This window comes from Haliotis rufescens, unplaced genomic scaffold, assembly GCF_023055435.1.
Source record: "Haliotis rufescens isolate VD_foot unplaced genomic scaffold, xgHalRufe1.0.p SCAF_9, whole genome shotgun sequence".
Taxonomy (NCBI): Eukaryota; Metazoa; Mollusca; class Gastropoda; order Lepetellida; family Haliotidae; genus Haliotis; species Haliotis rufescens.
In genome coordinates this window covers 35,623,547-35,651,412 of record NW_025964383.1, presented here as the reverse complement: position 1 = coordinate 35,651,412, position 27,866 = coordinate 35,623,547, and the positions used below count along the sequence as shown (strand labels likewise).

Sequence of the window (27,866 nt, the reverse complement as noted above, 5' to 3'; positions counted from 1 at the left end):
AAAGTGTCGCCATCCCACATCGGGGTTTAGCCCAACGGTCAAAGTGTTCAACTTCCAACTTGGCTACATTACATGATGCACACTTCTGGTGTCCCAGGCTACAGTAGTGCAAAAGGGGGACTATTCTCCATGGGTAAATCAGATATTTTAATTATAAATATGAGCCTTATTTTGTTTTCAAAAATCCTTGCAACAACATAATTTTTGTGGCAGACAATTTCTTTTCTTGTCAACAATCTGAAGCATAATTATTTTTTTCAAGCATTATCTCTATAGAAACCCAGGCTTGCTTCCCCCTTCTCTCTAAGGATATCAAATCATCTATTATCAGCCAATCAGGAAATAGCAGACAGCAAGTACAAGTAGGGGTGGCCGATTTCTTTTTCGCCTTATGGGAATATAAATGTAAAAAGAATTGCTTCGTTAGCCAATCAAATGGAATTTATCTATATATTTCAGAACACCTGTTTGTATCCATCTCAGCATCAAAAGAGTTAAAGCCCTTACATATACCAGTACAAGAGTTAATGTTCCTACCACCTGGCATACAGGAAGTGGCTGTCTGTGTTGGCCGACAGCTACACACACAACCCTTGCCAGATTACCACACACTGGCAAATATTGCAGGTTGAATAACAATAATTTGTCTGCTTCCTGATTCCAAGAAAAACTTAAGTAATTCCATATCTCCTCCTCCGTATCAGCCCCAGAAAAAAGGTAAGACGATTTCATGGATGGATACATCATGTACATGCTTGGCAAAATGAGATATTTTATCAAACTGAAATTATTTCAATTACTTTATTTTCTGTTATGTGTTAAAGTGTTTAGGTGAGGTGAGGTGAGGTGAAATGGGGTTTAACGTCGCGTCCAAGATTATTGCAATTATATAGCGGCGTACATGCACTTGTGTGTGTGTGTCTGCTTGTACCAGTCCAGACTGATGCCGATTTATAGTGCTAGCCCACTGAGATACCGTGGCGCAGTTTAACATGAATACCCCACTCAGACACAGTTTACTGACTCCGAGCCGACCAGTCCTTGTTTCAGCACCTTCATGCCGAGCGCCAGACAGGGTAACAACAAGTACCATCTTTTAACGTCTTTTTGGTATGACGCGGTCGGGGATCGAACCCAGGACCTTCCGCTCCCCTGGCGGACGCTCTACCACTAGACCACGGAGGCGGTCTGTGTTTAGGTGAAGATTGGCAACATTGTATTTAGTTGCAATCACAAATCAGCCAATCCATATGGTTTCCGACCTTTGTCATAATGTTGCACCAAAGATTTGATTGAATGGTTGTTGTTTAACCCCGCACTCAGCAATATTCCAGCCATATGACAGCAAGGAACTGAAAGGAACATTTTTTGTGTACTATTTTCAAGGGAAGATAATTTCTTTCATATTAAAAATGTTAAAGAACCCATATTCTTCAAAACATAGTACCCATGACAAGGTGATATCATTGTCATCCTGTAACAATTATATGTTTGTTTGTTTGTTGTTCAACGCCACACTCAGCAATAATCCAGCTATGTGAAAGCAGTCTTTAAATAATCGAGTCCGGGCCAGACAATCCAGTGACTGACATCATGAGCATCCATCTACGCAATTGACATGCATCAACCAAGTCAGTGAGTCTGACCACCCAATCCCATTAGTCGCCTCTTACGACAAGCATAGTCGCCTTTTACGGCAAGTATGGGTTGCTGAAGACCTATTCTACCCCCGATCTTCACGGATCTGTTACACTGTCAAAAGGTTTGCCGAATTTGTATTCTTTACTCTGAAAAAGCACAATATTGTTCTGGAGGATGCTCCAGTAAAATATAAACATAACATAGAGTCAAATTTCCGAACCTACACATGTATAAAATGATGATAAAGTTTGATCAGTTTACGCTACTGTCAACAATATTGGTCCAGTGACCCATGACAATCATCAGCTCTGTACAAGTATAAGAGGCCAGTGGCCCCTTTACAAGAATAAAACACAATCAATAAGTATCCAAAAAAGATGTTGAATTAAGCACTAACTGTCTACAAAATACATTTCTGATTATGTTTTCTGTGTCACTTTTGACCCCAAAAACATGACAAAGCAAAAGAGGGGTGGTTGGGGGAGGGGGGGGGGGGGGGGACGTTGCCGTTGTTTATCACAACTATAGAGGAGTGGGGGGAGTGACATGAAAAAAAGACAGAGATCTATTTGATTTGTTAAAATTTTAACATTATTTAGGGCATGTTATTTGAGGGAGGGGCAGAGAGGTAGTGTTGCATGAAATATTTTACCGAAAATGAAGCGTGGTGGCAAATTATAATACAGTCTCAACGAAAAAGGGGATTCTTAAATATTAAATTCATAACCATGATGACCAAAATTCTAAGTTTTCTACAATTTAGGCAAGGGGAAATTTTCTGCAATCATGCAGCAAGGGAATTGCCCTACATACTGAATTGCCAAAATTAATATTTGGTCAAATTTGTAAAAAGTCTTTTCAATAACATACCATTTTAGAAAGGGAAAACTTTCTGCTTTAAGTTATGCTACAACTCCCTGTTACACCCTGTGTTGTCTGTAGGTTCTTATAACAATGGAGTCAGACTACGTTCAACCTGTAGGCCAGGGGGTTCCAGCTGTGGGAGACACAGGTACACACTATGGGAAAGAAAAGATCATCTAAATAGTTGACATTTGGGGAGAATCATGGCGCAGGCTGATTCACCCCAGTGTCGGGGGGCAATATGTTGGATGGGGTCTGGACCTGGGGGGAAGGGAGGCAGGGCAGGTATGAGGAAGGTGAACCTCACACACACAGCGTTAGAAATTGGCACTAGTCCTATAGTCCTTGCCAAACTGCCCAATGGTAAAGGTATCATAAGGACTAGTAGAAATTTGCCCTTTTTAAGGGTTTTGCCATATGTTATCATTATAAGGACTAGTGGCCGAAAACTGTTAGTTTCTAACCCTGCGTGACACAGCTCCACTACAGGAACTTGTACTGCAGTGTAGTAGGGCCACAGTAAGTAGTTACTTGTTGTAAGGTAGGTCGAACGTCTGCTTGTTGTCTAACGTTGCACTCAGCAATATTCCAGCTAGATGACGGCGGTCTGTTAATCATATCAAGTCTGGACCAGACAATCCTGTGATTGATATCATGAGCATCGATCCACGCAATTGGGATCAATGACATGCATCAACCAAGTCAGCGAGCCTGGCCACCAAAACCTGTTAGTCGCCTGTTACGTCAAGCATGGGTTGCTGAAGACCTTAATTCTAACCCAGGCCTTCACAGGTTCGAACGTCTGCTACTGCAGAATGAGTCATCAAACATATATTATCAATTGTTTTTCTATAAATTGAACAATTTATTTCTATATAGCATGTTTAGGCCACTAAACGTTTCTTGTCAGAAGAATTGTGGCTGAGAATTACAAAACCATTTCTCCCTCAGATACCTTCTATCAGCAGATGTTCATTTTATTACAAAAACAAAAAACGAATACATGGACTATTATTAAACTTATAATTGTTGCCTTATACATAAATGTATTTGAAAATATATATAACTTGTTGTAACACAACAGTATCGAAGGCTAATCCCACACACAACCATGGAGGTCTTTCTGCTGCTAACATTCTATGTCTAAATAACCATGACATTTTCAAGAACAAATCCCAATATGCCAAAATACATCATAATGATATGTCACAAAAAAGATTAAATAGACAAGAATATTTCGAACATTGCACAAAAGACAATGTAAAAAGTGCAAAAAGATCAATACCCGTACATATTGGCAACAATTCTCCCTCTTAAAATGAAGAACATTCACAGAATGTTACAATCTCTCAATATCACGGAGAAGGAAGCAAGTGATAAAAAATATACCAGAGCATTACTTCCAGCTAGCTTTTAACACATTCTCTAATCTCAAAGAAATAGTTCTTTGAGAAAAAAGATTTCAGCTTTAAAGTGATAGGACAGACATATGTCAGCCGTTATCAGATTTCTCTGCCAGCCCCTGTGACTGCTGGTCTCCTTGCTGGAGGCATGGAGGGCTGCCTAACCTTATGTCATACTTAGCACTGTCGGCAAGTGAGAAGGCCCGGCTTGGATATGATGGCTTGGATATAATACTGTTAGTTTTTGCCTTTAAAATACCACACTTTCCCAAATGACATCTAAATAACGTCCCTAAGCGTAGCAAGTTCCAAATGTTCTCTCTTTGTGAGCATAAAGAGCTTATATTTTCAAAGATGTTTTAACCCTTTTTTCTTCTTTTTATAGAGCTGTCACTATCAGGGAATGGTAAACTTCAAGGCAGTGGTATATCAGTTATTGCCAAAATTTGGTCAGAGAAATCTTAAATACCGTATTCGACGTAATAAGCCCCCGGGGCGCTCTCAACAATAGAAATAGGGGGCTCTTATTAGAATATAATTTTGGTGAGAAAAAGTGAGTTGAAAGATTTTTGTAGTTTATGCTGACAGCCTGAACTGATACAAAAGAAAAGTATGCGCCTATCATACACGACAGATATATTTTCCAGAATCTAATTGCCCACAATTAAGGGTGCATATAACACACGATTGTATATTATACACGAATAAATAAGTCTTACGTACATTGATCAATAGGAATGGGTGCTAATTGGGATTGTTCACTAGCCAATATATGAGCAAATATTGCCTTGGGTGCTTATTAGAGCAGGGCACTTATAACGTCGAGTACGGTAGGTAAAATACATCCCATTAACTGGTGATATTAAAAAGAATTTTGAATCATATCATATCATAGATCAAGTCAGGCTGCATAAATATATATATATTGTCAATGATTAGTTTTCCTGGTCATAGATACACGTTGTATGATCGGTGGTGCATTCTCCAGCTTCTTCACACCATAAGACGTTAATAGATAGTACTTGTTGTTACCATGCCTGGCACTGGGCATTAAGGGAAAAAACAAGCTCCTCCCTAAATCACAAACATGCTCCAGCAAATCTCAGACACTATTTGACCACAAGAGTGAACTCCTGACAACAGAGCTGCCTCTGCTCACCAAAATTAAATGAATTAAAAATTATAAGCGTTATATCTCCCCTGTGCTCTGACATAAAGTAGAAGGAAAGATGGTAAACATATAATCTCAACCATCAACACTGCAACAAATATCCACCAATCTTCTTCAAACACAAATAAACACAACTTGAGCTTTTGCCAACAGATATTAAAAGTGACGATGAAAGGATATTTCAAACGGCTGATATTTTCCAGTGATATCAAAAATGAAAACTGTTTTTTTATGTTTACTGAAATTACATTTGTGGGGTCGCAGGGTATAAGCTCTGCAGCACAGGTCCATCAAGAGATAGGCTGGGTGAGCATGGAGAGGGAGAGAGAGATAAGTGAAGAGTGAGGCACAGCTGGGAGAGGCTTACATTACCGGAGGGAGCTCTAAGACAGCATCACGCTAATAAAACAGATTTATACAATATAGAGAGGTAATTGCTAGATTCGGCAGTAACGAAAAATGTTTTTGTACAGGGAGAGGTCAGCGCAATAAGAGTGTGGAGGAAGTGTATATTACAGCTACCAGAGAGTGAGATTCAGGAACACTGAATCACTGCTATACCCGCGGAGGAGGGCTTGCTATAGGTGCTATAGGTAGAAAGGGTTGGAAACCCACATTTGCAGACATATATGTTTGAAGACTTTATCCAGTATTGTGAGTGTGGCCTTGGAACGGACAGAGACTGTTTGTCTGTGGAAATAGAGGACAGGAGTTGTGGAGACTTGGATAACTGTGTCACACTGTGGCTGGTCTTTGCTACACATGGAGGTTGTTTCTGTGGAACTTGTGGAAAATCAGATTTGTGTAAAAGTCTTAAAGCAACATCTAATTTTGACATCCTGGCCCCATGGTGCTGTCAAGGTGATCAAGTCTTGATCAAGGTGAGAACAGCAGTAAGATATTCTATAAACAAAGGGTTTTGTTCAAAGAAATCATTATTTGATCACAAGGTACATTTTTGTCCAGGTAGAGTTGTTATGTTTGTTTTTTTGTTTGTACATTGAAGTCATATCATAAAATACCTGAGGTTATCGAGCCTGGACTAGTGAATGGTGGGTAGAATGAGAGTTTTTCTTTGTTTTTGTTGTTTAACAACGCACTCGGCAATGTTCCAGCTATATGACAGCGGTCTGAAAATAATCCAGTCTGGACAGATAATCCAGTGATTGATATCATGAGCATCGATCCATGAAATTGGGATACGATGACATGCATGAAGTCAGCAAGCCTGACCACCCGATCCCAATAGTTACCTCTTCAACAAGAAAAAGTCGCCTTTTACGGCAAGGATGGGTTGCTGAAGACCTATTCTAACCCGGATCTTCACGGGAACAAGGTAGAGTTGAGAGCTGTTCAAATGTTTTCTACAAGATGAGGTATGAGGAAGTGTTAAATATGATAGTTACACCACTTTTGCACTACTACATCAACACATCATCCGCAGACACCAATTCACTACCCCGTTGCTCAGCTTGATGCATGTGGGTATTACGGGGAATCAAACAAAGGACTCCTTCACCACAAGCAAATGCACCATTACTAACCTGTACACCAGCCCCCAAGCAATGTCAGGTCACAAAAGTACTCCTTTGATTAACTGACTTGCAAAACACAAGATGACAGTTACACCGTTATTCATTGCTGCTATTTCTTTCAGGTTGGTGTGATTCCAATGGACTGCAGCTGTGTGGATATGGCCAACAGATGTACCTAGATCCCATAGACAGCACAGCTAGCCAGCTAGCAGTGACAGACCTGCCGCTTCCCCTGCTGAATCTCAAGAAAAATTGCCCAGTCCATCTCTCCAAGACTACAGAGGGGTCAATGAGCTGCAGCACTGTACGCACAGTCAAGACAAACTCTCCCTTGTGGACGACATCATAAAATTCATAACCACACAGTTGTGTATCAGCTAATAAGTCTGGTGTGTGTGGCTATGGATCAAGTTATGTATAACCTGTAAAACTGATAGCCTGGCAATCAATACCATAGGTTCAGGGTCCTGTCACTTATTTTCCACCGGGGTCGAAGTCCCAGACCCTTTGGCAACTGAAGCAATGGAATGTCCTGTTCAACTATGGAATCATTATCGGACCCTAAAACCCCGCTCAAAAGGTAATTATTGACAGTTCCTAATTACCATAAAGAATGACCGCACACATCATCAGCTTTAACTGTTTCCAATTTCCATCAAATACAACATTGACTACACTGCAACATGGCAGCAAGTCAGTCAAGAGTACTGGGCACATCACACTCATGTGATTCCATGAAACCAGGAAGTGTTCTCATTTCTTAGACACAAGCGTTCAAGATGAGGATGCTACGAGTGCAGCGGTATACGTATTATTTCCTGCTTGGCGTGATGGCGTACTTATCTCTAGCCTACTACATCCACTTCCATGCCAGGTCTCCACAGATACAGGAGTGGACACCCCAAACTGACACTGGTCAGTACCCCTCCAGCAGACCGGCGTCCATCCAAGGGAAGGACGTCGTCACAAACATCACCATGGGGCAGAAGACAACTGAACCGAAGCGACTTGAGGATACATCAAATTACCATGGAACAGATGTCTATCGTCCATTACTCTTCGAGAACGAAAAGATTGATAACATCAAACTTGGAAAAATCAAATTTGATTCCGTGGAATTTCGTAATTTGGAGCAAATTTATGTGTATGCAGCTTTTCTTGATGGAAGAATCCCGAATAAAACATATGCTCGGATATTTGCACTTCAGAGAACAACGAACCTGGAAGGTCTCTTATGTAGGTTCTACTTGGGTGAAAACAAGGGAAGTGTTATTACTGTTTTCACTGAAAAATATGAAATGTGTGAAAATCATGGCAAAGGCTACGGTGGATATATTTATACCTGTCTGGTGCCTCAGTTGATACACGACACACCCACAACAGTTTCCCTGTCAACTTATTCCACCAACTTTGCTCAAAGCCATCTTCACCTGACCATGAACTTAACTCCACTGCAATACAATTTCAACACTGATTCTCAAAGGGAGCTCTTCGGTGTATGTGTGCCACCAATATTTGGAAATATTCCTCTAAATATTCTTATTCAGTACATTGAACTGACAAAGATACTAGGTGGATCAAAACTATTTTTCTACAAATATAATGTATCAAAAAATGTTGAAAAACTTTTAAAATATTACACTGCGAAAGGAGATATCCATGTCCTGAATTGGAATCTCCCTCCCGGCATCAATAGACTCAACATATGGTACAATGGACAGTTGATGGCAATTCAAGATTGTTTGTACAGAAACATGGCTGCGTTTAAATTTTTACTGTTTACCGATCTTGATGAAGTACTAATTCCCCGACAAGCCAACAACTGGGTTACTATGCTGCACAACATCGCCTTGAAATCACAACTTCATAACTTGGACGACATTGCCGGCTTTTCTTTTCAAAGTGTTTTCTTCGGTCCTAATCAAGAGCCGGATCCTGGACAAACTTTACAATTTCTTCAAAGATTGGATCGAACTCAAGTTACAAGCACGATTAGGTCAAAACTTTTAATCCAGCCAAGTCAAGTGTTTGAGCTTGGGATCCACCACATGAGTAAACCAATCCGAGATAACATCACAGTCATGAGTGTAGGTCCCGATGAGGCCCTGTTGCATCACTATAGGTCTTGCGTGGTGGCATTTGATGCGAATATGAGGTGTTATCCTCAAATACGGGATGACACCATCTTGAAATATGCAGACTTACTCAATGCACGGACAAGGAGTGTCATGTTGGATGTGTTGAATCTCCTCAAACAGAGATAATGCAGCTCTGTACATATGCCTATTTATTACCTGCATAAATGAACGTGTGTACGTCAAGTGTTGAAATTATTTGTGGGGCGGTCAGGTAGCCTAATGGTTAAAGTGTTTGCTCTTCATGTTGAAGACCCGGGTTCGAATCTCAACATGGGTACAATGTGTGAAGCCCATTTCTGGTGTCCCCTGCCGTGATATTGCTGGAATATTGTTCACTCACTCACTGAAATTATATGTGTACTGGTGAACATTGGCACATTAGAGGACCAAAGAGTTATGTCCCTTGAACTACAGACAATTATTCAGCTTTATTGACATCTTCCTAAGGCAAGAGAGTTAACTGACTTAAAAAGTCCAGTTTCCACCCTGGGCTCGATTGAAGCGCCACCTGTGGCTATAACGAGGTATGTCCCTTCTATGCCTCTCCTATGGACCAATCAGCTCCATCTCTCGTATCACTTGCAATTGCTTCAAACAATATGGCAGTGCCCAGTCAAGATGATCTGATCAACATCAAGATCTATATTGTGATAATAGGACTTTTACATCGCGAAGTGCATAAAATCACGTAAGCAGCTTGATGAAAAACATGAAAAGATTTAGAAAATATCTGTTAACAACGAGTTCACAGTGCACATGCTTTGCAAATCCTGCAATCGACCAAAATCTGCATGACAGTTTACGAACCGGATTTCGATTTCTTGCACAATTTTGACTATGCATAGACTTGTTAGTCCAGGCAAAATGTAACTCCATGATACCAGCCTAGGTCGGCAAGGATGGATACTGGATTTAGTATTTAGTCAGTAAACTCACTTTCCTCGGGAAGATGCTATGTTGACTACAAATGAACAAGGATCACTATACTCTCCCTCTTGTTGGGTTTAACGCCACTTTTAACAGCATTCCAGTTATATCACGGTGTGTCAGCTTAATGTGGAAGGAAACCTGAAGTGATTCAGGTCTTAGATGCTTACTACTTTGGTGAAAGCCATGATCAAGGATAGGGTGCTGAAAAATCTAGAAACATAATCGGGGCCAATCAGGATTTGAACCTGTGATCATAGTTTTCAGGCCTAGTACGCAACTCTGCGAACTGAGGCGCCTTACACGACTTGGCCGACAGTGTTCCCACAAGGATCACAATGAATTAAAATTAAAATCAATATTATATAACAAAAACAAACCAGGCTCTTGCTCATGATGAGTGAACACATACACCACTGTGCTAGCCTACACACAGATATTTCTTCACAAGACACAAAGAAACCGTGATACCATGCATGCTGAATATATCTGACATACAGACACTCAACAAAATATCCATTTTGAAACAATGACATCTGTCGAAAAGGTTGGTTGGTTGGTTGGTCTGTTGTTTAACGCCGCACACAGCAATATTCCAGCTATATGACGGCGGTCTGTAAATAACAAGTCTGGACCAGAAAATCCAGTGATTGACATCATGAGCATCAATCAGTACAATTGGGATCGATGACATGCGTCAACCAAGTCAGCGAGCCTGACCACCCGATCCCGTTAGTCGCCTTTTACGACAAGCATAGTCACCTTTTACACCTTGAATCATGTACCAGTGAAGTGAAATGGAGTTGACATCATTTGTATAGCAACATGCATGCATGTGTGTATGTGTGTGTGGCTGATTGTACAAGATGCCAATTTTATAGTGCTAGCCCACTAAGATACCATGACGCAGCTTAACATGAATACCCCACTCAGACACAGTATACCGACTCCGAGCCGACCAGTCCTTGTTTTAGCCCACTGAGATACCATGCCGCAGTTTAACATGGATACCCCACTCAGACACAGTATACCGACTCCGAGCCGACCAGTCCTTGTTTTAGCCCACTGAGATACCATGCCGCAGTTTAACATGGATACCCCACTCAGACACAGTATACTGACTCCGAGCCGACCAGTCCTTGTTTTAGCCCACTGAGATACCATGCCGCAGTTTAACATGGATACCCCACTCAGACACAGTATACTGACTCCGAGCCGACCAGTCCTTGTTTTAGCCCACTGAGATACCATGCCGCAGTTTGACATGAATACCCCACTCAGACACAGTATACTGACTCCGAGCCGACCAGTCCTTGTTTTAGCCCCTTAATGCCAAGTGCAAGGGAGGGAACAACAAGTACCATCTTTTAATGTCTTTTGGTATGACACAGCCTGGGATTGAACCCTCATCTCAGAGCGGACGCTCTACCACTAGGCCACAGAGGCAGTTTGAATCATAAAGATACATATTGATAACATATTTGGTATAGCCTTCTGTGTCTTTAGCTAGCTCAACAGAAGATTTAGACTGACTGAGGAGTTGGGGTCAATACCGCTTCGAAAATACTTCGGTTATCACTGTTATATCATGGAATGGCAAGAAATCCACATTGATTAAAGTGCAAGGATCCCCCAGCAGTCAATGGGTACCTGGTAGGATGAGTTAGTAATGTGACTTGTTAACCTTGTAGCACCTCACAGGCAGCTTGCACTGTATACTCCCCAGGGAGCTGAGAATGAAAATCGAGTGCCCACTGATGGAGTTCATAATACTGTCGCGCCATGAGTGAATGGACTTTGGAGCATTAAAGTGTTTGTTTATCAGCTTAGCAGTTTTGTAAAACATAGGCAAGATATGGACCAAGGTTCATCGTCGGTGAGTGAGTTGGATTTAAAGCCAGGGATGTGGGATGAAAACCTGATGTGATGCAGGTTTAAGATGTTTACCACTTCGGTGAAACCAACAAGCACAGGTATGGTGCTGACAAACCTACAAACAGTATCGGGACAGACTGGGATTCGAACCCACAATCATAGGTGCCTGGCGTGTCCAAGGGACGCAACTCTGCACAGTGAATTGCAGTGCCTTACACGACTGGGCCACCATAATCATAATCTGAGATTTGAACAATCCATCAACAGGTTCTGGACTGCTACACAGGGAAGAAGTGACAGAAGCCCTTACCTTGACAACTTCAGGTCCTGTGATGAACAAGTAGGAGGTTTCCTGCAAACAAGTAGCAAACAATGAAATAGATAATAGAGATTATTACACCAAACTCATTTAAACCAGATTTTAGTTCTCGCTACCGGTAAACAAAGTGAGTGAGTGAGTGAGTTTGGTTAAACGCCGCTTTTAACAGTATTCCACGGTGACCATATCAAGAGAGAATCAACAAGGGTCTGTTTGTTTGTTTGTTTGTTGTTGTTTAACGCTTCACTCGGCAATATACCCTCTCTGTCTGTAAATAATCAAATCTGGACCAGACAATCCAGTGATTGACAATGAGATAAAGATACTGGGGCTTGTTCAAACTAAATTGCTTCATAGGCATTACTTAGAAGTTGACAGACGACAAAGTAGACACAAGTTAACAACTTCCTTATTTACTGTAATTATGTACCGAAATATTGTCTAAATAAACAGTTGTACCATCAACCTGGGAAAGGGCCTCTCTACATTTACAAGCATACAAACTCCTATTGCTGCCATGACCATAACACGAGATGCACAGCAAAGCAGTGCATGTAAAGGGAAGTAACTGTGTGCTACATTGCTATATTGGATCACATTGTTTTTAAGTACATGTATTAGGATTTTTTTACTTTTTTTTATTCAGAATGGAAATAAAAACGAAACGTGCAGCAGACTTTATGATGATGTGGGCGGTGCCTGAGAACCAAGACTTATTTTTGTTAGCCTCAAGTAGAATATATTATGAGCACAACTCTGCATTTTGAAACTTATAATTGTACATATCATTATTTCAAGATGCCTACCAACAGTGCTTGTGAAAGAAGGACTTTCCTAAACCTTCCATCATGAAGCAGCTGTCAGAGGTGATTATTGTGATTTGAAACCTAGGATTCACCAATCAGAATCAAGCATTTTCCAAATACATAGTAGAATTTGGTGACAGTGAAAGCCAGGTAATACTTTAGTATTTATGATTTCTTGGTGCATAGGTGTGTTAATATTTTAAAAGTGCATTATTTGCAAACTATATCGGCCACCTGAAAGAATAGAATGACGTCATCATGTATGGTACTTGAACCTGGTAAGTCAGTATTCAATATTCAGGCCTTATTCTCCCTTATTAAATATTTTCCAAGGTTACCATTATTGCTATGAAATCTGTAAAAATGGTAATTCTTATTTCTCCAAATGGATCACAGCTATTGATCTACAAGACCCACTACGTAATGCTGATGCCGCTGGTAGTAAGGAACAGCGGGAATATCATAGGGGAATAACCTAATTTAATGACACATCAGTGAAAATGTTACAATTAGTACTTGTCATCATTAGTTTAGTGAATGATAGTATAATGACTAATTCTGGACAACTTTTTTAATGCTGCCGTTAATGTGCACAAAATAAGCATTAATAAGCATTAAATGTACTGGGGTTGGGATGGGTAACTCGGGTACAAGGGTCGGGTGGGTCCTGAGTAGGACCCCGGTACCCACAGGGCTACCTTGTCCCATGGATAGCCTGGTTATATATTGGTCAAGTACAATAACAATGACAGTCGCTCATGTTAGTATAACCAGGGTATTTTGGAAAAAGGGGTTTTTAATATTTACTTAAAATATAGTTTACTAAATTAAGCTTTTGGGTAAAATATGGATGCATATGAGAGAAGTGACCGTACAGGGTGAGGGCATAACCCCTAGGGCAAGTGATGATTGGTTTTGCTTCTCTTAAGTGATAGAGTTTACCTTTCATTAGTACAATGAATTAGTAGAATTGGTCTTGCAATAAAAATGTCAGACGGGAGATAAATGGATGGAACAAAATTGTTAGTCTTGTGGTGGTCAAATAGTTCTGAGTATTACTGCTGGATTAGAATGTCAAAATAACATGATTAAGTATCTATTCGGTGCCTTCCAGTCTGACAGAGTATTTGATGGTATTTGATTATATGAGTATGTCCGAGTTGACCAATGACCCTAGAGAGGTAATCAAATTGGTTAGACCAAAGGGCTTGATGATAAAACTATTACTATTGAGACTCATTTCTCATGATGTCAAACGTGATTTTGGAGGGAGGAGCTAAAATTATCATCGATAGTATTTTGTGAGTTGTCCGAGATTGGTGCGGGGAGTCGGGAGCATACAGCTGAATAGAAAGGTTCACTGTGGTTTTGGGACCCCGAGTCAGAAAAGAAGTAGAGTTAACGTTCATCAGAAAAAACCATCAGGCTCTTCAACCATCATCTAGGTATGTGTTGTATTTATATCAGGCAACAACAAGAACTAATCTGAGGACCATGTGTGTGTATTTATGATTAACTCTATCATAAATAAAAAGAGACTGGAGCAAATCATCTGACTTGTGATTTTGAGAGAGCTACATCATCCCTAGAACTAAGGAGTAGTTGATTAATACCAAGTGACCATAGGTAGAAGGGTAAAGTACCCGGAACCTAAGGTTACATATGGCGGAGTTGCTCTAAGATCACCGTACCATGCTCATCACAAGTTTGAACGGTTTGCACCTGCAGCTGAGTTGATGTACACTTGATGGTTGTTTGCCTGACACGAGCCGATGCTATTTGCCATTCACGGTAGGTGATGTCCTGTAAAGCGTGAATTGATTGTGAGGGATGTGTTTTGCCCTTGTATTGGTGAACTATGCTCACCAGCGGGACTATGGTTCACTGTTTGAAAGCCTTGGGGTGGTCAGTTTCCCATGAAGAGACTGTGTTATTGATTTCTTTGGTAGTAGGGCTACTACCATAACAGTGATATTGATTTTCTAGTGTGGGACAGTCATACTGATGGAGGACCCTTGCTGCACACTGGTGTGCATAGGAACTTTCTGCGGTATTATAAGACTGTTTTTATCTCTCATCACCAACAATGAGCATGAGACGTCTTGAAATTATGATGTTGAATTTGGACATATTGTCAGGGAAGAACCAAAGTGACTCAAAATGTTTCATGACAATGAAAATTGTTCTGCCTCTGATATTACAGAGACAAATGACAGTTTATTTTCAAGAGGACTTGGGAATAAGGACAAATTAGGGAACAATTTTGCAGCTTTAGCAAGGGCTTTTTCCCTAAGTCAGTTTTCTCTTGAGAAATTCAATGGAAGTGATCCAGAAATTGCACATTCATGGTTAAGCAGATATGAGAACTTTACTTCTTTACATATTTACTCAGAAGAATGGACAAAGACAGCATTTAGTTTATGGTTAGACAAAAATGCTTTAAAGTGGCATGAAGCTCAAGACTTTAGTGACAATTCCTGGAATGATGTGAAGACAGCTTTCTAAGTTCAGCAAAAAGATATGAAAGACTAGACAAGCTTTATAATAGGAAACAGAAACCGTCTGAGGATTTTGAGGACTTTGTTCAAGAATTGCAATATGAGGCAAAACGTCTTGATAGACTGGACGACATCTTTCTCATGGATGCCGTCATTAGGAATTCTCAACCTCACATTAAACAGTTCATTTTGACAAGATTGCATGAGACCAAGGATCAAGTCCTGGAAAGTGCGAGAATAGCAGATGCTGCATTTGGACTGGCCACGTCAGAGAATGACAGACTTGTGTCTGTTATAGAGGAGCTCGTTGGACAAGTATCCTTATTGACCAGTGCAGAAAATACTCGAACAGGAGGGAACTTTTCATATGAGCATCAGGATGACTCTATGTACAGAAAACAGTACATTAAATCTGCGACTGAATGTACTGATGACCAACAACCAGTGAAGAACGGGACACAAACATTCCATCAACATAACAGAAGTGGTTGTGCATCAACACATGTTGATATCAGCGACATGAGTGACAATGATGTGCCCTGTGGACAAAACTGGAGCCCTGCTCCAAGGAATATGAACATGGAGGAGCATAGGGTGTCACAACCACAATTATGGAACATTTGTGGACAATGAGGTAGGACACATTTTAGCATGTCTGAGAGTCTTGTGAGATCTATGCAATGTTTTCAATGCTGTAGGATAGGGCACCTAAGCAGATTCTACTTTTCTAATTAAGCCAAACATTGCAAGGGTTAACAGGGGCAGTGCTACATTAGGATTTGAGCCTGCTGCCAATATAGCAAATATTGATTTTGATAATGTTGATAACATCATAGACCATACTTTTACAATGAGAAATAATACAGAACCAAATCATAGAAATGATAGGTTATTTGTGCGAGATTGTTGTTTTGACTTGTAGTGTGGGCTTATCTCACAGCAGTATTAGGGTTAAGATATCTGGAAAGACTTACAGTGCCCTATGTGACTCAGGTGAAACTTTGAGCTGTATGAATTCAAATGTATTCTCATCTATTGGAGGTGAGAGTAGATTTCCTATAACAAAATGAGGTGTAAGGTCATTGGTTGGTGCAGATGGGAAACCATTAGATGTGTTAGGTGTATCTACAATTCCTCTTACAGTTGGTCAGCTATGTGTTGTACAGGACTTTCAGGTCTTTTAGCCTTATCAATTGATGTGTTGTTAGGCTTAGATTTCTTGAGAAGCCAGAGGCTAGCATTGATGTTAGCCATAATAGGTTGACTTTGTAGGATGGACTTACAGAGACAAATTTCATTGCCTATTCAGATTAATACCAACCTTGTTACATGTATATGTGATGTGGTACCACCACCACACATGAAACTTTGTTGCCGGTGTACATTAAGTTAGGCGTTGTTGAGCCGATTGAGTCTATTGCAGAATGGTTACATGTGTGAGGTGCTAGATATCTCACTTCATCTGTCAATCAAGTACCATTGTTTAGGTTGATGAACCCTGCTAGTTCAGAGATTAAGTTAGCAATAGGTGTCATTGAAGAAGTTGATGTTGCCAACGTGTATGGGGAGTTAGGTAATGGGGATGCCACTCATACCTTTGATAATACCACAGGTGACAAACCATTCAACCATGTTGACATTGACAGGACTCAGGAGTTTGTTGTCAAGGATATCTCTACCCGTGTAGATGACAAGGATGATGTGACATGTATAGGTTCTGATATACACACAGGTATACCAGGTGATACCATTGAGTCTTGTTTAGATGTCAGTACACAGGGTGACTTGTTGTCACAGGGATGCTCACCTGTTGAGAGCCCTTCAGTGCATATTGATGCTGGTGAAGGTGTTAACTTGAGATTGTCTAGCGACATGCCCACTCACACCTTACCTGGATATGATCCCATAGGTAGTGAGTTAGGTGTGGTAGGTGTACATGGGACAGACTTGTCAGGTGATGTGTCAGGTGAGTCCATGGATGATAGTAGATGTTACCAGGCAGGTGTACACACAGGTGAGTTGAGAATTAATTCATCAGGTGGATTGGAAGTTGGCAATGATGTTTTGCCAGGTCGAATTGATGAGGTTGTTTACTTACGTACGGATGTCGCTGAAGGTGAGTCATTAGGTGCCACGGGTGTGACTATAGGTGAGTTGTCAGGTACCTCAGGTGTAACAGAAGGTGAGGCAAACGGGATGAGTATAGGTGGTATCATAGGTGTAGTGACACCTGAGCTTAGAGGTGCTTTACCTGAGCCAGATTATGAGAATCTGAGGGCTAAGGCAAGGGAGTTAAAGGTCTCTTTAGCTGATGCTGACATGACTGATGAACAGAAAAGGGAATTTGAATTATTCTTGGGTCTACATAGGGACGTCTTTGCAGTAGATATGTCAGAGATAGGTAGAACACACCTGTTCTCACACAAAATCAATACAGGGGATCACAGCCCAGTATATCAAAGAGCATACCCATGCTCACCTGCAGCCAAGGAGGAGATTGATAGACAGGTAAATCAATTACTTGAGTATGACATGATAACACCTACCTTTTCTCAATGGAGCTCACCTTGCTTGCTCGTTAAGAAGGCTGATAGCACCTACCGCTTTGTAATTGATTATCGCCGTGTGAATGCATTGACGGTTCCTCAAATTTGGCCTCTACCTGTGATTGACGAGAGTCTGGCTTCGTTAGGTAGTCAACACGCACAGGTATATAGTTCCCTGGATTTGTTCAAAGGTTTTTGGCAGTTACCTGTTGACGAGGACAGTCAAGACGTCACCAGTTTCACGGTGCCGTCAGGTAAAAGTTATAAGTGGCTCGTTATGCCCATGGGCTTGGTTTCAGCACCTAGCTCATTTGCATTTCTCATGTCGAACCTGTTTTCGTCTATGTCGTTCAAATTCACGTTAGTGTACTTGGATGACATTTTGGTGTATAGCAAGACGTTCGACGAACATTTGGTACACCTGAAGGCAGTGTTTGACAAGCTAAGGGAGGCTGACTTGAAATTGAAGCCCTCTAAATGCAAATTTGCTGTCAAACAAGTGGGATTCCTTGGACATGTCATTACCAAAGAAGGTATAAAGACTGATCCAGGTAAAATAGAGGCTGTTAAGTCTTTTCCCAGACCTAAGAATGTAGGTGACTTGAGAAGCTACTTAGGGTTGTGTGGGTACTACAGAAAGTTTGTCAAGGACTATGCCCACATTGTAGCTCCATTGAATAAATTACTTGGTAAGGACGTACCATTTGTTTGGTCAGGTGATGCTGACAAGGCATTTCAGACCTTGAAACAGGCACTGATATCATCTCCAATTCTGGTTTTTCCAGACTTCAACAAACCCTTCATTCTGTACACAGACAGTAGCTCTTTTGCCATAGGATTTGTCCTAGGCCAGAAAGACTCTGAAGGTAGAGAAAGAGTGGTAGCCTATGGTGGCAAGAGCCTGAACAAAACACAAAGACAATACCACATCACATTGAAGGAATGTTTGGCATTGGTCACAGGTGTCAAACACTTTCACCTCTATCTGGCTCCGAATAAGTTTCAGGTTATTACGGATCATGCCGCTCTGAGATACCTGAAGAGCATCAAAGACCCTACAGGTAAACTGGCAAGGTGGTCATTGATGCTTACTCAGTATGACTATGAGGTGATATACCGTCCAGGTGCAAAACATGGAAATGCAGATGCCTTGAGCCGGCGAGAATATGAACCCTCACCTGCTAATGATTATGATGATATAGAGGATGAGGATTGGATATTGTCACTGTCTGATGATGACAAACACTCACATGCATATGTCAATGGAGTGTCTCAGGTGTCTGTGATAACCCATGTCCAGGAGAAAACTGGTCTGACAGTAGACAAACTGCGCAGCCTACAGTTGGCTGATGAGAAGTTCAAACGCATCATTGATTATCTGGAATCAGATGTGTTGCCAGATGATGATGAGAAGGCACGACGAGTCTTGTTGGAGGCTGATGATTTTATGATGGAGGATGGTATACTCTATCATCTCTATGCTCCAAGGGGGAAAGGCCCTAAGGAACTTCGTTATGTGAAACAACTGGCCGTACCTCAACAATTGTATGACACCATCCTACATGCCTATCATGATGACCTGTTAGCAGCTCACATGGGTGTAGAAAGATGTTATGCCTTTATCAGACAAAGATATTTCTGGTATGGGATGTATGAAAGAGTACGTGCCTGGGTTGCTTCTTGTGTGGATTGTCAGTCAGCAAAGAGACAAATCCACGCAAAACCGGCACCCTTGAAGCCTCTACCGGTGGTAGATGTTTTTCAGAGGTGGCATGTTGACCTTGTAGGTCCATTGAAGGAATCCCCTGACGGATTCAAATATATCATGCTTTGCATTGATGCAGCTTCAAAATGGCCAGAATGCTTTCCACTGAAAAGCAAGGAGTCTTTTGAAGTGGCGAGAGTATTGTATGATCAAATCATAAGCAGATATTCTTGCCCACGGAGTATACTCACTGACAGAGGCATGGAGTTTACCTCCAAACTGCTGAATGAAATATGCAGGTTATTGGACATAGGTAGACTGAAGACCAGCCCCTTTCATCCGGAGACAAACAGTCATGCTGAGCGCATGAACAGTGTTATTGGTCAATCACTCAGGATCTATGGTGACAAGGCACAGGAAAACTGGCCGAAGCTGTTACCAAGTATCCTAGCGGGTTACAGGATGAGTCCTGCAGTCAGTTCGACGGGTTTCTCACCATACTTCATGGTGTTTGGCAGGGAACCTAGGTTACCAATTGACAATGTACTAGAGCCTCGCACGCAAGGTCTTTCAGTAAAAACACGTACTGACTTAAGGCAGTTGCTTGGTGATATTGAGATTACCAGAGAGATTGCACGAGAGAATGTACAGATTGCTCAGGAAGCATACAAACAACAGTTTGACAAGAAGTCAGCTGAACCTCCATACCGTGTGGGAGACAGGGTATGGCTTTACTGTTCTAAAGTGCCAAAAGGGTTTAGTAGGAAACTCTACAAGTCGTGGCAAGGACCATTTTATGTGGTATGGAAATATCCATCTCACACATTTCAGTTACGCAGATGTGGTGATGACAAACTGATCAGATCACCCATTCATGCAAATAGACTGAAACAGTATATCAGTCCAGACGCTCGCCCTTTGGCAATACCGTTAGACTTATCTGACGATGGGGAACTAGATCCTGACATGATACCTGACAATGAGGTTGTTGTGTCAGAACAGGAGGCAGGTTCTTCCTCAGCTGATGAGTTGACATCAGATGAAGGGGATACTGATGCACATGAAACGGCGGGCGCGGCAAACGAAGACGCCACTGCTGAGATTGAGACTAGTCCTGAAATGGAGGACAGGCAGATCGAAGCCTTAGAGAAATGTATGTCGGATCGCCGAGGTAAATGGTATAAGGTCCGATATGCCGGAATCTCAAAAAGAGAATGGGTTCTAAGAGAATTTCTCCCATCAGAGGTTGTGGAGGACTTCCACATCAGGAGGACAATGAAAGGTAAGGCGAAGCGGAAACACAAAAGTAAACAATAGGTTTGAAGATGATGGAAGTAGCAGACATGTGTTCAGTCACGTATTATGGAGTGTTAGGTTGTTAACACACAGTAATGGACAGTAGTTTATACAATAAGTAATTTGTAGTCCCACTGTATTGAGAGATGCGTCAAATAAAATAAAAGATGTAGAGGTAACATGCCTACACAGATATGAGATGATGAACAACGTCGTAGAGGTAACATGCCTACGCAGATACGAAATGATAGTAAGTCGTAGAGGTCACATGCCTACGCTGTCAAGCCGTGGAGGAGACATGCCCACGTAGTAATAATGTCGACAGGGACGTAGAGGAGACATGCCTACGTTATTTGAATATAAACACATAGATGAGGAAATGCCTATGCTGTTTCAAAGCTTGAAAGATCAAGTCTAGAGATGCCTGACAAGTCTCTAGTGGTGAGGTAGATATGTTTCTACCTCAAGTTGCTGAGTATATTGAGGACAGTCGAAAGACTAATGATGAATTCACTCGGGACGAAGGACAGAGGGTCAATTTGTCTCGTAGCCTGGGTGAAGACCTATAAATCGGTCGTGGTGTGTAGATGATTGGCCAATCATACCGGTAATATGTTCAGAAAACTTTTGCCTAGTCAGAAGGCTATTGTGCACCTCCTGTTGAGGAGAAGAGATGTGTTGTGAATGATTCAGACAAATGATACAGTATCGCGCAAAGACGGTTGACAAGGATTCAACCATGTGAGTTAGAAAGAAAATACGACTGCTAATTAATGGGACTTAATTGACGCTAGAAATTAAGGTAGTTACATGACAAGGCCTTTAGCTCTATCAATATTCAACTGACCCACAAGTACAACATATTGTTGACACATGAATTGAGACTGTATGAGCATAGCGCTGTGTTCTGCAGTTTCCTTAATGTTGGTAGACATTATTTATGGGAAGTTAATGTGTTGTATGGTACATTGATGACGATCAATTGGGATTGTTGGATATTTGTTTTACAAATAGGAACGCTATGGAATGATAGGGATAGAAAAAAAAAAACAACTGAGATCAGATCTAGAAATCTGAGAGTTTACTTGGATATTTGTGTTCTACAGGACCCTTTGGCTTCGCACTTAAGGTGATGATGACACTACTGGTGATGTGGAACTCGGCACCATTGGCGTCATGCGTTCCGGATATCTATCGTCTTCATTGGGGTACTACCTTCAGTCACATGGGAAGACTCTTAACGTATGAACAGACATGGTATCATACGTTTGCTATTGAATTGCCAAAGATCTCTAACTATCCGACTCTGCCTCGAGAAATTTGTCAGAATGCTAGTCTCCTAAGGAATCGCACGTCCTGTGATGAGAACATGAGGGCTGTATTGAATTTTACTTATCGCATACATGACGACACTTTAAACGACTTGGTTGATGGGATCACTTTGATCAAAAACATTATTCCTCAAGGTCCAATTCCTGGTTCTCAGACTCGCTCCAAGAGAGCATTGCTACCTTTTATTGGTGAATTCTCACATAATTTATTCGGAACCGCCCGTGACAGCGATGTGAACATAATACGACAACATATCAATATCTTATCACATAGAATGAGAGCGGAAGAAGCAGCTTTTAATGTGTCAAAGGATTACATGGGTTCGTACATGTCTAAGGCCAATGACAGAATGGACGGTTTGAAGCAAGGTATAATTGCAAATCATAATGAACTGACTGGACTGATAAATGTAGAGGATGGTAAGATACGATGGTTTCAGGCCATGTATGCACATTGGATACAACTTGTTGCAAAGGAGTTACATTTTGCTACTATGGTTGAAAGGAAGATCAATCGGTTGAGCACAGGATTATATAAGTTGTTAGAAAATGTACTATCACCCGAGCTGATACCTTTCCGACATTTGAGGCGTGCTCTATCAAAAATAAGAAGAGCACTGAAGGATAAATATCCAAATTTCCATCTGGCTCATAAGGATTTGCCATACTATTACACAGCTACCAAGGTACATTATGTAAGACATGACAGTACTGTTTATGTCACTATGATGTTACCAGTAACATCCAAAGATAGGGAAACACAACTTTATCAAGTTAAGTTATTCCCAGTTCCTCTAAATCACACTTCTGGTGATGCCACAGTGGTTGGTGAGACCATACCGTATATTGCTATTTCCACAGTTGACGAGACGTTTTTGGAATTCACAAGTGATCAATATGAACTTTGCACTCAAAATCAAATGCTTATAAAATGCCACAATCTACCAGCTCAAAGATCGTTTCAAAATCCTTCATGCAATTTGGCTTTGTTCCTTAATGATATTGACTTGGTTCATGAAGTTTGTGAAATTGGATTTGTTCCAAATGGTGCAGGTCATTTCATGTTTGAACTAAATTCTGGCGACCTGTTGTTATCTGGAATTTCCAAAATTGTCTACTCTTGTGCAGATAAGACTAAGACGATGAAAGGCTGTAGTTTGTGCGTTATACCATTGTTGTGCAACTGTAGAGTGGATGGAGACGGAATGACAATACCACCTAGACTGACAGGATGTCATGAAGCAACCACAAAAACTAATTTCAAATATCCTCTGAATGTAGGGCTACTGAGACACTATTTTTCGGCAGATGATCTCAGAGCAGAAGTGGAAAATTTCCTAACAGATGAACCTGCTAGCTATGATATTCCAGAATTTCAAGTGGCTAACCATACCTTTTCAAAAATAATGGGTGATGATAAAAAGATAAGAATTAGTCTTCGTAGAGCTGTGAAACTCGCAAAACAAAATAAAATAATTTACACTGACCCAACCGATCCTATTTTTATGAATGACTGGACTCCAGTAGGAGGGACTCAATGGCTATCAGGAACATCATATATGATTTATGGATGCTTCTTTGGACTCATACTTTTAACTATCTACATGGGAATTCTGTCAAGAAGGCTAAGTGTACTAATTTTGGCTTGTCATCTTGAGAAAGCTTCAGCTTCAGTTCTGAACCGAAACTCAGAAAGGCAGTTTAGATGGCTTCCACCAACTCCATCCCCCACAAAGGCTTCAACCGATAATAACCTGGCAGATATCAAAGCAATGTTTGATATTAATATTCTATTCTATGCAGGAGTTATGGTTATCTTTGCCATAGCAGTGTATATTATCATGGAAAGAATGAGAAATTCTAAGACTTATTTGGAAATAGAATTGGCTTCCAGAACTAAATGTACTCACGTTACTTTGGCCACGATTCCAGTTAGTCCATTATACCTTAGAAGTTTAGGAACTAACATGATTCCACAATCGATCTCCATTACAAGACGATTGGTGAAATTTGACATGATTTTGTCATGGGGACCTAACAAACCGAGTTTGGTAAATACCATCACTAATGAACGTATAGAGCTACCTAGGAAGGTATCTCTATCATGGGTTAGGGCAGGTAGACTGACCAGAATGATGGATGAGGAATACATAGCATGTGTTTCTCTGATACATGGGAACGTACAATATCCTATAGTTGTTAACGAATCGGGTAGACCTTCTGCTCCTCTACCTTGCACCACCGCTACTCAAACAGCTGCTGTTAGGGAAATAAAATTAATTTATCCATCAGTTCCGAAGAGACCAGAGAGCATTGAAATGTCACAGTTTTAGAATTTTAAGTGATCTCAGACATACTAGTGTCCTCTTGTATAAATGTTGATGTTATACTGTATTCAAGATGTTACCTTACTACATCTTTTATGTTTTTGTGCTGACCTATATGCATTTATTTATAATATATATGAATGGGTACACCTACCATATGAGAAAAACATATGTTGAATTTCACGAGAGAGAAAATATATCTGTTATATGTTACCAGGATGTTGTATATGGTGCATTGTATTGCATCTCAGGAGTTGATAGATTGCATGTGTGATCACTGCCCAATGAGACATTTGACAATATTCTATGTAGGTGCAAGTCCATTGACCTTACGATAAGTTGATGTTGTTTTGATGTTGAAAAAAACAAAAAAAAAACAAACAAAAAAAAACAACTATTGTGATTGTTGAGTCAGGTGAGATGTTGTTTGTTTACTGAGTATAGATGCTGAAGCTAAATTTCAACATTTACTTGAGAAATTATAAGAATAAACTGTTGTTATCTTCAGTTAAAGAGGACTTCGTGGAGTGTAATGCATGAATTTAAAGTAATTTCCTATTTGATTTACAAATGACTGAATTTTGGACAATTAACTCTTTTGGACATCAGAGTAAAAGTTTTCGCTGTCATACGTGTAGGAATGAGCATCCTCATTCTATAAGATGATGGAGAGAATCATTTCTAAATAAACTTCCACATTTAATAGAACATTTTTGATCATCTGATATGGAGAACTTTTCCCATTGGATCAAGACCATAAGAGTCAGAGTAAGTTGAATATGTCATAGAACATTCAGACATGGAACATGTTGATGACAAACAATAGTAAGATTGTATATTGGATACGTAGAACTCTGAAACTGATCATCAGTTGTTTATTGGTGTTGTGATACTATTGTGATTTTTGCCTGAAGGAAAATGCTCATATGTCTTTAAATATAAGATCGAAATGTTAAGAAAATGTTTTTGTTACCAATCTGCATCTACTGAAAAAGCGTAAATGTTACAAAGAAGAATTGTTTGATTATGCCTTTATAAGTCTTGGCATGTTATTATTCTCAGATAGGTACAACCCAAGACAGATCCTATCTGAGACATTACCTTGTAAAATTTCATTGTATTGATTTTTCTCGTCCTCAGATGCATACACACACAAGTTGTTACATATTGATATTGTACTATTGTATTTACATTTCATATTCTATTATCATTGGTCAATCGCATGGGACATGCTCTACAACGGGAAGGGCATGTATAACCAGGGTATTTTGGAAAAAGGGGTTTTTAATATTTACTTAAAATATAGTTTACTAAATTAAGCTTTTGGGTAAAATATGGATGCATATGAGAGAAGTGACCGTACAGGGTGAGGGCATAACCCCTAGGGCAAGTGATGATTGGTTTTGCTTCTCTTAAGTGATAGAGTTTACCTTTCATTAGTACAATGAATTAGTAGAATTGGTCTTGCAATAAAAATGTCAGACGGGAGATAAATGGATGGAACAAAATTGTTAGTCTTGTGGTGGTCAAATAGTTCTGAGTATTACTGCTGGATTAGAATGTCAAAATAACATGATTAAGTATCTATTCGGTGCCTTCCAGTCTGACAGAGTATTTGATGGTATTTGATTATATGAGTATGTCCGAGTTGACCAATGACCCTAGAGAGGTAATCAAATTGGTTAGACCAAAGGGCTTGATGATAAAACTAATTACTATTGAAATTGGGGAATGACCATTATGACTCATTTCTCATGATGTCAAACGTGATTTTGGAGGGAGGAGCTAAAATTATCATCGATAGTATTTTGTGAGTTGTCCGAGATTGGTGCGGGGAGTCGGGAGCATACAGCTGAATAGAAAGGTTCACTGTGGTTTTGGGACCCCGAGTCAGAAAAGAAGTAGAGTTAACGTTCATCAGAAAAAACCATCAGGCTCTTCAACCATCATCTAGGTATGTGTTGTATTTATATCAGGCAACAACAAGAACTAATCTGAGGACCATGTGTGTGTATTTATGATTAACTCTATCATAAATAAAAAGAGACTGGAGCAAATCATCTGACTTGTGATTTTGAGAGAGCTACATCATCCCTAGAACTAAGGAGTAGTTGATTAATACCAAGTGACCATAGGTAGAAGGGTAAAGTACCCGGAACCTAAGGTTACATTAGCCTAGTAACATATTGGTCAAATACAATAACAATGACAGTCATTCATGTTTGCATTTCTTTCTGACTATGCATGCATTGTTTCTGACTCTTATATGTTTGAGTAAAGGAACTTTGGACTCGTCCCAGCCCTAGTTAATCATGTTAATGAAGGCTTGATACAACCAGGGCCTTGGAAGTGGACATAGTTGTTGGGTCATCCGCAACACTCACCTTGACCATGAAGGTGAAGTCCGTCAGAGCGGGGGAGTACACAGCGCCACCTAGGAGGAAACACTGGAATTAGGCCTCGCTGTCAACATTTGTCATTTACCTGATAACGGACTCAATGTTGACGATGGGTTTAACGTTGCATTCAAGGTTATTTCACATGAGAATTGCATGCAGTCTGCTTGGACTACAATGATGGTTTTATAGTGCAGCCCACTGAGATACCATGCCACAGTTTTATATGGATTCCTCACTCAGACACAGTATATAGAGGATATTTAATGTGTTTTCTAAAATACCACTTTTATCTCATCGAGTGAAGTTTTAGACTCTCCCCAATTCACGAGATGAGATAAAAGTGGTATTTGAGAAAACACATTGAATTTTCTATTTTTTATATACATGTTTCATTTTTATTACTTGCAATTTATATATTTTTTCGAAAACAGTGTCTGATAAATTACTAAGTTCTCCCTGTCGCCCCATTACCACCGCCGTATAAAGGGGGTTTGCGTAAAGAATATAGTTCGTGAATAAAACTAGCCCTGTTAATATATGTTATGCGAAATATGGGTTTTTCAGATTAAAAACGATGTTTTATTGGTCTGTTTTCAGTCGTACAAATGGGTATCTCTCATACCCTCACGTCTAGTCGCACGTTTAGAGGAAGCCAGAAGCTGGAATGTAAACATTAAACTTGTTTCCGTCCGGTTGCGCATGCACCTCCCTATGACATGTCACAAATCTCGAAGAATAAGCCATCAAGTAGGACTGGACTGGATTACTTCCCTGTGGGGATGGCTGGGTGGGAACGTACGACTGAAAACAGACCAATTAAACATCGTTTTTAATCTGAAAAACCCATGTTTTAGTCTGTTTTCAGTCGTACAAATGGGTAGAATTCGACGGAACACTGGAAGGAGGGTCGGGAAAGTAATCAGGCAGTGACCACTTTCACGTCGAATGTACCAAGTTCCTCACCCCTGTAGTGACAATAGAACATTCGACCAGATGCACGGATGAGACAAGTTGTTTATCACGAACGCACAGCATGGTTAATGCTCTTCGACACACAACTAATTATCGATGCGACAGGCCAACTG

At 40.5% G+C, this 27,866-nt stretch overlaps 2 protein-coding genes across 3 annotated transcripts in view; one reads left to right on the top strand and one right to left on the bottom strand.

Annotated features, from left to right (window-relative positions):
• LOC124147817 (propionyl-CoA carboxylase beta chain, mitochondrial-like) overlaps positions 1–27,866 on the bottom strand; it is a 90,265-nt gene that overhangs the window by 49,387 nt on the left and 13,012 nt on the right. The window contains exons 6-7 of the mRNA XM_046518603.2: positions 26,767–26,816; positions 11,865–11,906 (exon numbers count right to left, since the gene is read on the bottom strand). Coding sequence (XP_046374559.1) covers positions 11,865–11,906; positions 26,767–26,816 — 92 coding nt within the window. The remainder of the gene's footprint in view (positions 1–11,864; positions 11,907–26,766; positions 26,817–27,866) is intronic.
• LOC124147818 (beta-1,4-galactosyltransferase galt-1-like) lies at positions 568–8,929 on the top strand. Of its 2 annotated transcripts, none has more exons than XM_046518606.2 (2): positions 568–717; positions 6,737–8,929. In XM_046518606.2, exon 2 carries the CDS (start codon positions 7,394–7,396, stop codon positions 8,876–8,878), a length of 1,485 nt encoding a protein of 494 aa, XP_046374562.2. In that variant the 5' UTR covers positions 568–717; positions 6,737–7,393; the 3' UTR covers positions 8,879–8,929. The 2 variants fall into 2 exon arrangements, with proteins under 2 accessions (XP_046374562.2, XP_046374560.2); XM_046518604.2 differs by lacking the exon at positions 568–717 and adding an exon at positions 5,207–5,960.

Bases quoted from the DNA above. Each gene is read 5' to 3' on its own strand.
- LOC124147818 (XM_046518606.2), top strand. From the start codon at position 7,394: ATGAGGATGCTACGAGTGCAGCGGTATACGTATTATTTCCTGCTTGGC.